At 33.0% G+C, this 17,333-nt stretch overlaps 1 protein-coding gene across 1 annotated transcript in view; it reads left to right on the top strand.

The window, feature by feature from the left end:
• Positions 1 to 17,333, top strand: part of PTBP2 (polypyrimidine tract binding protein 2) — an 89,075-nt gene that overhangs the window by 13,747 nt on the left and 57,995 nt on the right. The window contains exon 3 of the mRNA XM_055084441.1: positions 10,815 to 10,890. Within this exon, the coding sequence (XP_054940416.1) occupies positions 10,815 to 10,890 (76 nt within the window). The remainder of the gene's footprint in view (positions 1 to 10,814; positions 10,891 to 17,333) is intronic.

Below are 17,333 nucleotides of genomic sequence, written 5' to 3'. Positions count from 1 at the left end.
TTTATCACTGTGAGGTTTTTCATAATTACATTTTATTTTTGAAGAAAACTGGTTGTTGGTCTTACAGAGTTGTCCATAGTCTGCATATACTGATTGTATTCTGATGTTATAATTATTATGTTTTCCATATATGTCAATTGGTAGATGGATCTACAGATCATCAGGTTCTCTTTCTGTTTTTAGTAATATTTTATAAGTGGTGATATGTTTTTCCATTAGAAGATATATGATATCTGATTTGTTTTTGGCATATGTCTGTGTGATGTTTTTTCCAAGAACATTTTTTGTAATAACTTTTTCTTCAGTTGGTTTATGCTCAGCATAGTTTGCTCAATAGACATGTTTGTCAGTATTCTTAAAGGATATGTACAAAGAAGTATATCTTGAAAGTCCAATTAAATTTTCTATAATAGAAATATAATATTAAAATTGAACATAAATTGGCATTACTGATGGTGGACAAGAAATTATTTTTCAATGAAGGGCTTGTCAAATTAAAAGCATGTGATTTAGAATTAACAGACTAGAATTGGCCTGTAACATTGAACAAGGTAACCTCTGAGTTTGTTTTACAACTTTTAAAATGGGTTTAACAGGACCTACCTGAGAAGTTATGTTGAAGATTGAATAATATGTAAAAGATTTAGCACAGAATGGCTGTAAGTGCTCAAATGATGGTGATGCTTGGTTTTGTAGTTCTTTAATTTGTAAATTATATTTAGAAGGAGCACTTTATTAGAAGTAAATTATATTTATTTATTTTTTGTTACTGATTTCTAGGAGTTTTTATATATTGTGGGTACTAAAGCTTTGTTGGTTACATTTGGTACAGATAAATTCCTTCCTGTCTGTAGCTTATTTTTTGGCATTGATGAACAGAATAGGAAATTTTAACATTAAATTTACGTTTTAGTTTTAAGAAATCTTTCTTAAACTCAAGGTTTTATACTATATAGTCTTCTGGATTTTATTTTGAAAATTTTTAAATTTTGATTTTCACATTTAGGGCCTCAGTTTACCTGTAATTTAATTTTTGTGTCGTGTGTTGTAAATGGCTAACAAATCTGGTACAAACGCAGTTGAATGGTTCATGTTTTTCCTACTGATCTGCAGTGTTAGTTGTCAGGTTTCCATATATGTGTGAAACTTTCCCTGGGCTATCTCTTCTGTTTCATTGTCTATTATTGTCTTACTACCCAAATGTCTTAATTTAATGTGGCATCACAGTAAGTTTTGGAATCTTGGAGAGTGAATTTTGCAACTTCAAAATTGTCTTGGCATTTTCTTCACCGTATATATATTTTTAAGATCAGTTGGCTAAGTTCCATGAAGACTTTCAGGTTTTGATTATAGTTGTACTAAATTTATAAGTTAATTGGAGAGTATTGTATTTGTATTATGAAAAAAACAAGATGGCAGAGCTGGAGAGAACAGTGATATTTCTTTGAAGAATTTTTCCCTTACTTCTCCATACTATTTTGTTTAATTGTAAAAGACATGCTTAATGCAGAAACTTAATGCTTTAGGCAAAAAGGAAAATAAATTAAGTCACTGATAATTTTACCAAAGCTAATCAGCATTGTATGTACTTCCATCATTTTCCCTACATTTTAGAAGGATTTTTTAAAGCTTATGTGTAGGCATGAGGAAAGAGAGATGCTTCTTTGCCAGTTTGATTTTTTCCAAAGTTACTGATTTATTTAGTACTTTTCCATTTCTCAGAATTTTATAACATTTTTTAATTCTCCCTTTTTAAATTTTCATTAACAGTACACATTCATATTTTATCCTTTTTCTTTTTTTTCTTATCAGAGACCTTATTTTACTGGTCTTTTCAAAGTACTAGCTTTTGTTAATTTTGTTTGTTTCATGATTCACTAATTTCTGTTTTTGTCTTTTTCTGCCCACACTAGATCTATTTTACTGTATTATTATTTTTTGTCCACTTTAAATTACATCCCGAACATGTTTATTTTCTTGTTTAAAAATGCATTCAAGGTGAAGAAAGATCAGTTGATAGTTTGGGCAGTAAGCTTTGACTTTTAGAGTTCCCTTTTTTTTTTAAGATTGAGGTGTAATTGATGTAAAAACATTGTGTTATGTTCAGGTGAACAACATGAATTGATGTATGTATATATTGTGAAATGATTACCAGAATAAGTTTAGTTAACATCCATCACCACACATAGTTAAATTATTTTCCTTGTGATGGGACTTTCTAAGATTTATTCTCTGCAACTTTCAAATATACAGTATTGTTAACTGTATCAGCATGCGGTACATTATATCGTCAGGAGTCATTTATGTCGTAACTCCAAATTTGTACCTTTTGACCACCACCTTCACTAATTCCTAGCCCCCCTCAGTCCCCACCCCCCCAAAAGGCCTGGCTGTGCTTCTGGATACCACTGTTCTCTGTATCTGTGAGTTCAGTGTTTTGGGTTTTTGTTTGTTTTTTTAAGAATCTACATATAAATGAGATCATATGGTGTTTGTCTTTCTCTGACTTGTTTCACTTAGCCTAATGACCTCATTTGCATGTTGTTGCAGATGGTAGGATTTTCTTCTGTTTATAGCTGAATAGTATTTCATTGTATAGATTAACCACATTTTCTTCATACATTGATGGAGACCTAGGTTGTTTCCATGTCTTGACTGTTGTAGATAGTGCTACAATGAATACAGGGTGCAGATATCTTTTATAGATAGTGATTTTATTTCTTTCCAGTAAATACTTAGGTGGTATTGTTGGATCATACAGTTGTACTTCTTAAAATTTTTTGAGGAACCTGTTTTCCTTGGTGGATACACCAATTTACATTCCCATCATAAGTGCACAAGTCTTCTTTTTTCTCCACATCCTCGACAGTGCTTTTTATTTCTTTTTGATAATATCCGTTCTAACAGGTGTGAGGCGATATCTCATTGTAGTTTTGATTGGCATTTCCCTGATGATTAGTGATGTTGAGCACGTTTTCATGTTCCTGTTGGTCGTTTGTGTCTTTGGAAGAATGTCTGTTTGTGTCTTCTCATTCTGTAATCATATTGTTTTTTCTGAGTAGTATGAGTTCTTTAGTTTTGATACTAACTTTCTATATATGATTTGTAAATATTTTCTCCCATTCAGTAGGTTGCCTTTTTCATCTTGTTGATGGGTTCCTTCGCTCTACAGAAGCTAAAAGTTTGATATAGTCCAAATTTATTTTTGCTTTTGTTGTCTTTGCTGTTGGTGTCAAAGCCAAAAAGTCATTGCTAAGACTGATGCCAAGGGGCTTAGCTGTACTAAATCCTTAGCTTGATAAGGATTGCATTGAATGTGTAGATTGTTTTGGGTAGTGTGGACATTTTAACAGTATTCTTCCAGTCCATGAGCATGGAATATCTTTCCACTTATATGTGTTTTCTTCAATGTGTTTTATCAACGTCTTACATCTTTTTCACTTTTTTAAGCTTTGTGAAACCTTCAAGGTATACAAAAGTAGGGTGAATGGTATAATAATATACTTCCTTTGCTTTCCTGTGGGAGAATATTAAAGCAAATCTCAGTGATTAATTTATATCATTCCTAAATACTTCAATGTGTATCTCTAATAGATATAATCTCTTAAAGATGACATTTGTATTATACCTAATAAAATTTTAAATAAGTTTTTCCTTTTCTTTTGAAGTATATTTGACATACAATGTTACGTTAGTTTCAGGTGTATAACATAATGATTCAAAATTTACATACATTACAGGTTGATCACCATAACCATCTGTCACTGTAAAAAATTATTATAATATTATTAATTATATCCCCCAAGCTGTACATTACATCTCAGTAACTTATTTATTTTATAACTGGAAGTTTGTATCACCTAATCCCCTTCACTTATTTTGCCCAATCCCACCCCATCACTAAAATAATTTCTTAATATCATCTAATGTCTAACAGTAGTCAAAATTTCCCAGTCACTTTAAAGAAGTCTTTTATATTTTCTTTTTGAATCAGGGATCAAGGAATGTCAACATGTTGATTTGGTTCTTTTAAGTCTATTTATAAGTCAGTTTTCCTTCTCCCTCCCCCTTTCTTGATTTTCTTTGTTAGAGAAACTGGGTCATCTATTCTGAACAATTTTCAGAAAAGTATAATTTTGCTGATTATACCTCCATATTGTCATTTTGTGTGTTTCTCATGTCTTGTATTTCCTGTGTACTTGTAGTTAGATGAGGCTTGATCAGATTCAGGTTTCATTTTTAGCAAGAATATTTTATAAGTGTACTCTGTAATTTCTAATGTATCACACCAGGAGGAACATGTCTAGTTACCTCTTTGTGATGTTTTATCAGTAGGTTCAGTACTGACATTTATCATAGGTTCAGGTGTCCTCAGCTTGATGCATCCAGTGTGGAGTGCTCTATCATCCTTTCACCTAGTGGGCTTTAGTAGCTGATAATTGAGTAATTTCATTGGGTATTGCAAAAATGGTGATATTATTTTTTTTCTCCTGCATATATTTTAAAATATTTTTCTGTTGGAAGGACTTTTTTCATCAAATATTTGGTCATACTGAAACACCCTTATTAAAAGAAAAGCAGGGTAGATTTTCAGTTAAAAAAATTTTCCTCATGAGCTGGTAACTCCAGTAACTCCAGTGTAATGTGAGTTCCTTAGCGTTGATGTTAGGTTGTTGTGAAGGCAAGGATTTTTATGTTTATTCCAGTCTTACTGCAATGATCATTCCTTTAAAAATGTTTAAATTTTCTCATCTTGGGCCAGCAGCAGCTCATAATACCGGTAATTTTGATACTTACCTAAAGTATCATTTCTTCCTCCAAAACTTCAGTTAACCATTTCTTTAAAAAGAATGGTCCTTTAGTGAGACCTGGTCCTTAGAGACCACAGTAATGTGGGTGCAAAGGTGCCAATTGCTTTTAGGTTGTTATTGTTTCAAGATTTTTTCAATTCACAAAGCTAACAAAATTTTTTTGAGACAAATATATTTGAACTCATTTATTTCCTGTTTGTATGTAATTTTACAATTTTTCCTCTTCCAGTTTTTTGTTTGTATCTCTTGTATGTTGTAAACTCTTGCTTGCTAATGTTAACATAATTGCATATATACTAGTTTCTTTAAAAAGCAACATCAGTGTTACTGATAACATTGTAATACAGTTTTAAGATGTTTGCAGTTATTTTTGTCCTTAAAGTGTATTTCACAAAGAATGTATAATCACAGAATTTTTAAATCTATTGAGATAATTCTGTGTGCGGTTCTACCACCAAGCTAATAGTTAGGTTTATTTGTTACATTTTGGTTTTCACTTTTAGGGAATTTTTTCATGTTGAATAAATTTTCCAAAGTCAAAACTGCAAAATAAGCTACATTCATAGATGTCTAGTCTTTCACTCCTGTCGACTCTGCTTTGCTTTTTCTATCCTCTTATAGGTATCTATTTTCACTAGTTTTTGGTTTATTCTTTTATTTAATAGAGGTAAATGTGAATTTCTTTTTACGTGCTCGCTCCCACCACTTTAGGGAAAAGGTGGCACAGAATACATAGGGTTTAATATCTTACCTTTTTTACTTAATGAGAAATACAGTCTGGAAATCACTCCAGGGGTATATATGGAAAATCTTCTCATTTCTTTATACCACTGTATAGAAAGCATGCAAGTGCCTCAGTTCCCCCTAGCCATAGTATAGTATATTGTCAAATGCTTGGGGTTTTGCCAGTCTGAGAGGTGAAAAATGGCATCTAAATCTAGTATTAATTTGAATTTGTTTTTACTGTGAGCAAGATGAAACAACTTTTCTGTTTAAGGATAATTTCCATTTCGTGTGTGCTGAAAACTAATCTTGTCTATTTTTTTATGAGTAACTGGTCTTTCTTTTTAAATATTCATAGGAATCTGTATTTGAAGTTTTGATTCTCTTTTTGGCTCAGGTTTTTAGGAAGTTTCAAAATTTTATGTGAATAAACTACAACGATTAGATTTTGTTTTATTTTTCTTATCTCTCTTATTTTCATTAAAATATGTTTATTGTGTTTGACCAGATATTATGATCTGTACAATTTCTTCTCTATGGAACTTATTGAGGTATTCATTATATAGTATGTGATCCGCTTTTGTGACTTACATACTCATATATAAACATAAAAATATTTTCTTTTGAAAAAATTTTAAAGTCTTATCTGTTGTGTTTGTCTCTTAATTCATCAGAAAAAAATTTATTGTACGAGGTGGGGATCCAATTTCGTTTTTCTTCTGTCTTTTTTACTCTTATAGAGATAGCCAGTTAAAATATGCAGTGTCATTTTTTTTCACATTACTGATATATATATTTTAGGGTAAAGCCTAAGCCACTATAACAAAATGGAAATGCAGAACATAGTGGTGTAAATAACCTGGAAGTTGATTTTTCATAAGTGAAAGTCCTGCAGTTGTAAGAAAATGGTATCAGTATGCTCCATGAGGTTATTCACTGGGCTAAGTTTTTTTCATCTGGTTTTTTTCATGACCTAATAATATATAATTATGCTTTTTTTGTTTTCCTTATTTAATTCTCACCCAAAGTTTGTCTATTCTGTTATCTTGTTTTCAAAAAACCAAATTTTGGTTTTATTGATCCTCTTCGGTGTGTCATTATATGTATTTTATATTTTTATTGGTTGTATGAGTTTGTGCTTTCACAGCTTTTAGCAGGTAGGTAGCACTCAGTCCACCTCCTTTGTAGCACCTTTGTGTTAGTGGAGGCCAGAAATACATGAGTGAGAACCTTCCTTTCTGAGAATCTAATTTTCCTCAGGAACTTGATATTCACATGCTTGTCCCATGTCTCTCTGTCATGGTTCTCTCTTCTCCAGAGGAGAAAGTTGTTGGGCTAGTCTCAGTCCTGAAACCTTTCACAGCCCAAGGATTGTGATAAGATGTTATCTCTGTTTTTCAAATGAGTAAGTTAAAGTTTAGAACAGGTAAGTAATTTACCAGTGACATAGTCGGTAGAAGCTGAACTACAGAATCCTTTTTCCTAATGCCATATGGCATAGTTGTCATAGAAACAAAGAAAACTAGGTTAATTCATCACATCAATCAAAGAAAAATCATATGATCATATCACTAGGTGAGGAAAAAGCATTTGACAGAATTCATCACCCATTCATGATAAAAATTCTCACTAAACTAGAACAGAGGGGAACTTCCTCAACTTGACAAAGAACATCTACCAAAAAACCCTACAGCTAACATATTAATGGTGAGAAACTCAACACTTTCTCATGAAGATCAAGTACAAGGCAAGGATGTCCCTTCTCACCACTTCTTTTCAACATCCTCCTGGAATTCCTTGCTGATGCAGTAAGGCAAGAAAAGGAAACTAAAGGTATACAGATTGAGAAGGAAGGTATGAAACTTGTTTGCAGATGACATGATAGTCTATGTACAACATCCAAAAGAATTGACAAAAAATTTCATGGAACTGATAAGTAGTTATTGCAGGATTGCAGGGTGCAAGGTTAATATATTAATAGGAAAGTAAGTTGCTTTCCTGTATACCAATGGTGAGCAAGTGCAATTTGAAATTAAAAACAAAATACAGTTTACATTAGCACCCCCAAATTTGAAAACCTTAGGTATAAATCTAACAAAATACATATAAGATCTACATGAGGAAAACTACAAAACTTTGATAAATGAAACCAAAGAACCAAATAAATGTGGATAGATATTCCACGTTCATGGATAGGAAGACTCAGTATTGTCAAGATGTCAGTTCTTCTGAAATTGATATATAGATTCAGTGCAATCCCAGTCAAAATCCCAGCAAGCAGTTATATGGATGTCAACAAACTGATTCTGAAATTTATGTGGAGAAGCAAAAGACCCAGAAAGCCAACACAGTATTGAAGGAGAATAACAAAGTTGGAGGACTTGATGCTACTCAACTTCCAAGATTTAGTATGAAGCTACAGTGATCATGACAGTGTGGTTTTGGTGAGAGAACAGACAGGTTGATCAGTGAAACAGAATAGAGAGCCCAGAATAGAACCCCCCCCCCATAAATATAGTCAACTTATTTTTGAAAAAGGAGCAAAGGTAGTCTCTCCAACACGTGCTACTGGAACAGCTGAACATACATGTACAGAAGAATGAATTGAGACACAGATATTACACTCTTCACAAAAATTAACTCAAAATGGATCATAGACCTAAATATAAAATGCAGAACTATAAAACTCTTAGAAGATAGGTAAGAGAAGATCTAGATGAGTTGGGTATAAAGATGAATTTTTAGGTACCACACCAAAGACATAATCCATGAAAAAAATAATTGATAAGCTGGACTTTTGCAAAAGATACATGTGATAAAGGGCTGTTATCCAAAATATACAAAAAACTTTTAAACTCAGCAATAAGAAAACAACCCGATTAGGAAATAGACCAAAGAACTTAACAGACATCTCACCAAAGAAGATATACAGATGGCAAATAAGCATATGAAAAGATGCTTCACATCATATGTCATTAAGGAAATGCAAACTGAAATAACAATGAGATACTGCTACACTGTCAGAATAGCCAAAGTCTTGAACACTGGAAACCATAAATGCCGGTAAGGATGTGGAGTGTCAGGAATTCTCATACATTCCTGGTGGGAATGCAAAATTATATAGCCACTTTGGAAAACAGTTTGGCTCTTCTTGCAAAACTGACTGTACTTGTACCATACAATCCAGCAACTCCTTGGTATTTATCCAAAGGATTTGAAAACTTAGGTATACACAGAAACCTGCACGTGGATCTTAATAGCAGTTTTATTCATAATAGCCAAAACATGGAAGCAACCAAGATGTCCTTTAGTAGGTGAATGGATTAATAAATTGATATGTCCCAACAATGGGGTATTTATCAGCAGTAAAACAAAATGAGTTATCAAGCCATGGAAAGGCATGAGGGGTACGTGGTACCATAAATGCAAATTACTAAATGGAAGAAGCCAACTGAGAATGCTACATACTATGTGATTCCAACTATATTCTGAAAAAGGCAAAACTGAGGAGACAACAAAAAGATCAGGGGTTGGGAGGAGTTTGGATGAATGGGCAGAGCACAGAGGATTTTTAAGGTAGTGAAGATACTGTGTATGATGTTATAATGACGGATATGTTATTACACATTTGTCCAAACCCTTAGGTATTAAAATGTAGTGTTAAACCCTTAGGTAAACTGAACTTTGGGTGATTATGATGTGTCAAAATAGGTTCATCCTTGGTGATAAATGTACCAGTCTGGTGGAAGATGTTGATAATGGGGGAGGCTATGCATCTTTGGTGGCAGGGGGTATATGGGAAATCTGTTCCTTCTTCTCAATTTTATTTTAAACCTAAAAGTGTTCTAAAAAATTTTAAAAAAATACTAGGAAACATTTTTGTTGTTGATAGTGAACCAGTAATGGATGTCAGCAGTTTTTAAACCTCAGCATGCATCAGAAGCATCTGAAAGGCTTGTTAAAACTCAGGTTGTTGGATCCTGTCTCCATTGTTCTGTTCAGTACGTCTAAGATGGATCTGAGAACATATGTTGCTAAGGTAATTTCCAGGTCTAATGCTGCTCTAGGGACCACACTTTAAGGATCTCTAAAATATCTAATTCTGTATATCATATCATTACCTTATAAAACAATGCCATGCTGAATCTTCCATACTTTGATTAAAAAATTAAATATATAAATATGGTATTAACGTGACTTGATACTATGTTTTTATTTTTCTCTATTTCTGTGAACTTGATGCTAACAAGTAGAAAGCTTTTAAAAAGGGGATGACGTATAAATGTTTTTTCATCACTGTGATACTTATTATAATACAGCTTATTAAAGTATGAGTTTAACACAAATTAACATAAATTTTATGGTTAATTTGGATTGTTCTGGACTTTCTGAAATGCTTTGGTAAATTATCTCCTTTGTACATTTTCTTCCACTTTGGTGGTTGCATTCAACTTTGTCCTGTTTGTCTGTCTAAATCAGCTAGTGTTGATTTAGTTATTTTAAATATTAATTACTGATGTATGTGAGTATACACATACTTAAAATATGCAAAAGTTGATTTAGCTATTTTAAATATTAGTCTGCTCACACATACTTTGTATATACATAGTTGAAACAACATTGGTTGGTTTGAACAACTGTGCAGTTCTGAGAACATATGATTTATAACCTTTTCTTTAAAGGATTTAAAGACGTGATTCAGTCTCTTTATATTGGTAGAAGGAAATTTCTCATTCCATAGATTTTTGCCTTTGTTTACAGTGTTCTAGCCATTGGAATATATACCTAATTGTTTAATTTTAATGATTATGAAAATGAATTGTCCAGCTCATGTAAGTGAGTTGTCCAACTCACCAGTGTGAAGTTCTCATTTTCTAAAGACCTGAGTTATCTGGATGAGTAAAGGGCTATGAGGCTGAAGGATTCACAGAGTGTCTGTGAGAAAGTCCAGCTGCTGTGGCATTAGTTTGTTTATTTAAAAAAATGATGTAGTTCTCCAACGCTTCTGATTATGAATCAGTTTTCCTATTTATTGTCTGTTGGGCTTGGGTGAATGGAAGGGAGGAAGCACTGTTGGCTTTGTGGAAAAGGAAGAGATGGATAGGAGAGTAGAGTTAACTTTTTATTTTAGGGATTAAATTTTTTATTCCCAGTAGTGTAACACCTGACATTTGTTTTTCAGTGACACTGTTTGAAAAGTTACCAGATAAGTGACAGACTTTCAGATTAATAGTTTTTAATGTAAAGGGGTCTTATGCTAATTTGTTCTTGTTTTAACAGAGAGGATCTGACGAACTACTCTCAGGCAGTGTTCTCAGTAGTCCAAACTCTAACATGAGCAGCATGGTGGTTACAGGTAAGTGTTAACTCTCTTAACAGTCTCATTATTTGCCATTTTGCAGAGCAGAATGTTAAAACAAACGTTTAGTGTGTTTTACCAGAATAGCCTTTATTTTTAAATACTCTGTGTTGAGACAGTTTAGAGAAGTTTTACTATAGTATGTATGTGTCAAGTGAAAAAACCTGAAGTGGGTGATTTGTGGGCAAGTAACTAAATCTGATTGCTTTTTTTTTTTTATTAAAAAAAAGTAAACTTTTTTTATGTGTCAAGTGAAAAAACCTGAAGTGGGTGATTTGTGGGCAAGTAACTAAATCTGATTGCTTTTTTTTTTTTTTATTAAAAAAAAGTAACCTTTTTTTCTTTCATGTTACAAGTTTCCTTATTACTCCTTTTGTACTTTTGTGCTTAGCTTCTATTGTGTGTCATAAAATATTTTTATTTTAAGTATTTCTTCTCTCCCACAAATCCTAAAGCCTAAACTGTAAAAAAAAAGATACCATAAGATTCAGTTGCATGCTGTTTTTTTTACGTGCTTTAAATCTTTTTTCTGTGTGGTTACAGTATTTTTAACTCTTTGGATTGGTTTCCTTTATTTATTTACTTGGAAATACAAAATGATTTGTTTAATCTTCATAGTTAGGGTGTTTAAGCTTTATATGTTTGAAACATTACTGTTGGTTGGTTGTAATGTCTGTCTATAAATAAATATAGACTAATTTTTAGAGCTTAGTTTTATGGCCAGTGGACCAAATTTGAATCTGATGGTGACTGAATTAGTTTGCCTTATAACCCTACATTTTATATTATTACCTAAAGCCAAAGTTTCTTTTTTCTAAACCCTTTTCTGAATTACTTGTGTGAGGAATCATATTGGGCAATATAAAGATTGTAAAAGAATGGAAGCATTTTGATTTCCTTCATGTAGCCATGCTTGTTTATATGTACACCTCAGTGCACATGTACACATCCCTGACAATTAAGTTAAAATTATAATGAAGTATTTTTCAAATATAGTTATAGTGATGTTAAGAGGAATTTTTCTGCACATCATCATTAATGAGTTTTCCATGTCATGGTTACAAAGCAAAATCACTAGGCCATGATTTTGATAGTCAAGGTACCATGTACAAATAATTGAACAAACAGGCTCAAATGTCTGTATCTCTGCTTTGCCAGTTTCATGTTTTTTGAAATAGTACATTTAATGATTGATAATGGAAATGTTTTTTAAATTAATATGTAGGACTATGACAGAGTACTGGTAGCAGCCTTTCCTTCTTTCCATCTTTCCCCAAAATCAAAAGCTGCAAAACTGAATAAAATATATGGGACAACTGTTGTCTGGAATTGATGAGTAAATAGTACAAGATAATGAAATCTGAGATAAGGGAAACATGTGAAGTGAGTCTCATGAATACTTTGGCTTTTCTGCTTTGGGGTACCCTACTGTAGTAGCACATGGAGGTGGAGCCGAAGTAAAGCATGGAGGTATCACTGTGCTGAAGAGACTAAGATTGGAATTCATAGCTGCTGAGACATTTGGGTTTTATGGAGAAGGATTCTGAAAAAGGAACTTGTCCAGGGGTTTGGGCATAGGTTGGAGGGCAGAATTTGGTGTGGGGATTCTTTCTTACTTAATTCAGAATTTTGAATAATGGCTGGGCTGCATATGTGTAGGTTGAGACTCTCCTGTTCTATCAGAAATGACCAACTGTGGGTCAGAGCTAGAATGGTGATTCCATAGGTTGTGCAGTGCTCTGAGACATTGGAGTTCTGGGTAGTTAGAATGCATATGTCTTGCAGATTACCTCAGACATTCTGTTTAGACTGCAAAAAGCTCAGGCCTTAAGAGAAAGGATCATACACTATAGTAAGTGACAGCTGTAAGACTAAGTTAAGAAGCCCTGATAGTCCAGCCTGAGAAGACATGAAGGATTCACCAGTAATTGAATTGCCTGCCTAAATAAAACAATGTGCCCTAAGGAAGACAACATGATTCAGTCTTCCCACAACTATCATCCACAATATCCTGCATACCATCAAATTTTACAAATCCTGTGAAGAAGCACTCAGTAAGAATAGACCTCAAAATGACCTTGATATTGGAATTAGCAGACAAGGACTATAAATATTTTTAAAGCTATAAAAGAAGATGTTGAAATAATGAACATGAAAGAATGTGTTGAGAAAAGAACTATAAAGAAAGCATATAGAAATGCTCTAATTGAAAAATACAAAATTTGGAATGAAAAATTCACTGGTTGAGACTAACAGCAGTTTGAAGACAACAGAAGAAACGTTAATGAACTTGAATACAGATTGACAGAAATTACTCAGTTTTCCACAGAGAGTAAAAGTATATGTTTGGGGAGATCAAGCAGTCTAACATACATGTAATTGCAGTTTCAGAGAGGGAGTAAAGAGAATGGTGCCAAATATTTATATAATTGAAGCGGTAATAGTTGAAAACTTCTAAAATTTGAAGAAAACTGTCAGGATAAGTAAAAAGAAACATACCAAGGCACACAATAATCAAAATATTGAAAACTAATAATAAAGAGATAATCTTATAAGCCAGCAAGAAAAAGATATCTCACAGGAGACTAACACCTTGCATTAAAAGAAAAAAAAAAAGTTCTTTAGGCTGAATGGAATAGCACTAGACAGAAACTTGGATCTGCAGGAAATAACAAGGAGTACCAGGAATGGTAAATAAATGTATGAAAATTTTAAAAAGCTATCTCTTTTACTCCTTTAAACTTCTTTGAAAGATTGTTTAGGTATACAGAAAACCTTTGAATTATGTGGTTCATTCTGTACATAGATGTTTATATGACAGTGATTAGCACAAAGTGAAGATAAATGGAATTTTATAGTTTAAGGTTTTTATATTTTACATGAAGTGATAGAGTATTAACTCTTACATAAGAATATTCTGGTAAATTAAGGTTGCATACTGAAACAATGTCTTTAAAAAGGTACAAAGACTTATATTCAAAAGCAAATAGAAAGTTGGAGGGCTGACTGCTGCTTTTAAAAGTTATTGTAAACCTTACAGTAATCAAAACAAAGTCGTATTAGCATAAAGAAAGATAAATAGATCAATGGAACAGAATAGAGAGTCCGGAAATAAAGCCACACAGTTATGGACAACTGGTTTTTGACAAAGGCACAAAGGCAATTCAGTGGAGGAAAAAAATAGATTTTTCAGCAAAGGATTCTGTAACAATAGGTTATCCATACGCTGCCAACAACAGCAGCAACAAGCTATCGATACATGGATCTATACTTCATACAAAAATGAGCTCCAAATGGACTTTGATGTAAATGTAGAACCTAAAAATTATAAAACTTCTAGAAGAAAGCATAGTAGAAAATCTTTGTGACCTTGGGTTATGCACAGATTTTTTTAATGTGACCCCAAAAGCACAATCTGTGAAAGAACAAATGGGACTTCATTAGTTTTAAAAACTTACATTATTCAAAAGACATTGTTAAGAGAATGAAAAGATAAGCCATAGAGCGGCACATCTTTACAAAGATGTCTGATATATATACATATATATATATAGCTGATAAAGGATTTTTATCCAGAATATACATAAATTCAGACTGCATATATAAACTCTAAAACTCAACAATAAGGCAGCAAACAACCCAATTTGATAAATTGGCAAAAGTAATTGAATTGGTCAGCAAAAAAGATATACAGATGGCAAGTAAGCACATGAAAAAGATGTTCAGCATCATTTGTTGTTAGAGAAATGCAAAGTGAGATAACATTACACATCTCTGCAACAGCTAAAATTTAAAAGACTGATCATACTAAGTGTTGGAAAGGATGTGGGGGAACTGTAACACTCTTATACTGTTGATGGGAAAGTAAAATTGTAGAACTACTTTGGAAAACAATTTGGAAGTTTCTTAAAAAATTGAACATTTACTGTATGATCCAGCTATTTGTTTCCTAGGTGCTTACCCAAGAAAAATGAAGGCATATACTCATTAAAACACTCATATGAATGTTCATAGTAGCTTTATTCGTAATATCTAAAATCCAGAACAACCCAAGTGTCCATCAGCAGATGAATATATAAAAAGATAGCTCTTTTGGTATTGAATTCCATTGCATACAGTGAAATACTGTTTGGCCATATAGAGTGACCTATGTTACATGCAGCAGCAGGGATAAATCTCTTAAATAATTATGCTCTGTGAAAGACGGGGGCGGGGGAAAAAAGAGTATGTCCGGTATGAGTCTATTTATATAAAACTCTAGGAGATGTATATTAAAGCAAATTGGTGGTTGCTTGGAATTTAGAGGTGTGTAGAGCAAGAGAGAGGGTTGTAAAGGGCATAAGGAAATTTGGGGGTGATGGATATGTGTATATTCCCTTATGCTGAAGGTTTCACAGATGTAACTATATGTCAAAACTTGTCAGATTGTAACTTCATAGGCAGCTTATTTTATGTGAATTGTACCTCAAAAAGACTATTTAAAAAGAAAAGCCCATAGAGGAATTAAAATAGAATACTATCAAATATAGCAAGAGAAGAACAACAAAACACTGGACAGTTAGAAAATAAAGAGCTAGATGTTAAACCCAGTCATAAACGTAAATGTAAATTGGTTAAACTAACATAGTTTAGTGCAGTAACCACTAGTTTTGTGAGACTATGGAGCATGTGGAATGTGACTACTCCTAATTGAGATGTAAATGGGTTTGTGTGTTGTTCAAAGACGTACTACCAAAAAAATAACACAAAATTATCTCATTTTAAAAAATACTGATTTATATGTTGATATGGTAATATTTCAGATATATTGGGTTAAAATATATTATTAAAATTAATTTATTTGCAACTATATGCCAGTAATATGGACAACCTAGAAGAAATGGACAAATTCTTAGAAAAGCACAACCTTCTGAGACTGAACCAGGAAGAAATAGAAAATATAAACAGACTAATCGTAAGCACTGAAATTGAAACTGATTAAAAATCTTCCAACACACAAAAGTCCAGGACCAGATGGCTTCACAGGTGAATTCTATCAAACATTTACAGAAGAGCTAACACCCATCCTTCTCATACTCTTCCAAAAAATAGTAGAGGAAGGAACACTCCCAAACTCATTCTGAGGCCACCATCACCCTGATACCAAAACAAGACAAAGATACTACAAAAAAAGATTACAGACCAATGTAACTGATGAACATAGATGCAAAAATCCTCAACAAAATACTAGCAAATAGAATCCAACAGCACATTAAAAGGATCATACAACTGTCACTGTTTGCAGATGACTTGATACTATACATAGAGAATCCTAAAGATGCCACCAGAAAACTAGTAGAGCTAATCAATGAATTTGGTAAAGTTGTAGGATACAAAATTAAAGCACAGAAATCTCTTGCATTCCTATGCACTAACAAAGAAGGGTCAGAAAGAGAAATGAAGGAAACAATCCCATTCACCATTGTAACAAAAAGAATAAAATACCTAGGAATAAACCTATCTAAGGAGGTAAAAGACCTGTACTCAGAAAACTATAGGACACTGATGAAAGAAATCAAAGATGACAAACAGATGGAGAGATATACCATGTTCTTGGATTAGAAGAATCAATATTGTGAAAATGACTATACTACCCAAAGCAATCTACAGATTCAATGCAATCCCTATCAAATTACCAATGGCATTTTTTACGGAACTAGAACAAAAACTTAAAATTTCTATGGAGACACAGAAGACCCTGAATAGCCAAAGGAGTGTTGAGGGAAAAGGGAGCTGGAGGAATCAGACTCCCTGACTTCAGACTAGACTACAAAGCTACAGTAATCAAGACAATATGGTACTGGCACGAAAACAGAAATATAGATCAATGGAACAGGATAGAAAGCCCAGAGATAAACCCACGCACCTCTGGTCAACTAATCTATACAAAGGAGGCAAGGATATACAGTGGAGAAAAGACAGCCTCTTCAGTAGTGGTGCTGGGAAAACTGGACAGCTATGTGTAAAAGAATGAAATTAGAACACTCCCTAACACCATACACAAAAATAAACTCAAAATGGATTAGAGACCTAAATGTAAGGCCAGGCACTATAAAACTCTTAGAGGAAAACGTAGGAACAACACTCTTTGACATAAATCAAAGCAAGTTCTTCTTTGATCCACCTCCTAGAGTAATGGAAATAAAAACCAGAATAAACAAATGGGACCTAACGAAACTTAAAAGCTTTTGCAAAGCAAAGGAAACTACAAACAAGATGAAAAGACAACCCTCAGAATGGGAGAAAATATTTGCAAATGAATCAATGGACAAAGGATTAATCTCCAAAATATATAAACAGCTTAAGCAGCTCAATATTAGAAAAACAAACAACCCAATCAAAAAATGGGCAGAAGACCTAAATAGACATTTCTCCAAAGAAGACATACAGATGGCCCAGAA

Source organism: Physeter macrocephalus, chromosome 4 (assembly GCF_002837175.3).
Source record: "Physeter macrocephalus isolate SW-GA chromosome 4, ASM283717v5, whole genome shotgun sequence".
Taxonomy (NCBI): Eukaryota; Metazoa; Chordata; class Mammalia; order Artiodactyla; family Physeteridae; genus Physeter; species Physeter macrocephalus.
This window is presented reverse-complemented; position numbering and strand designations above follow the sequence as displayed.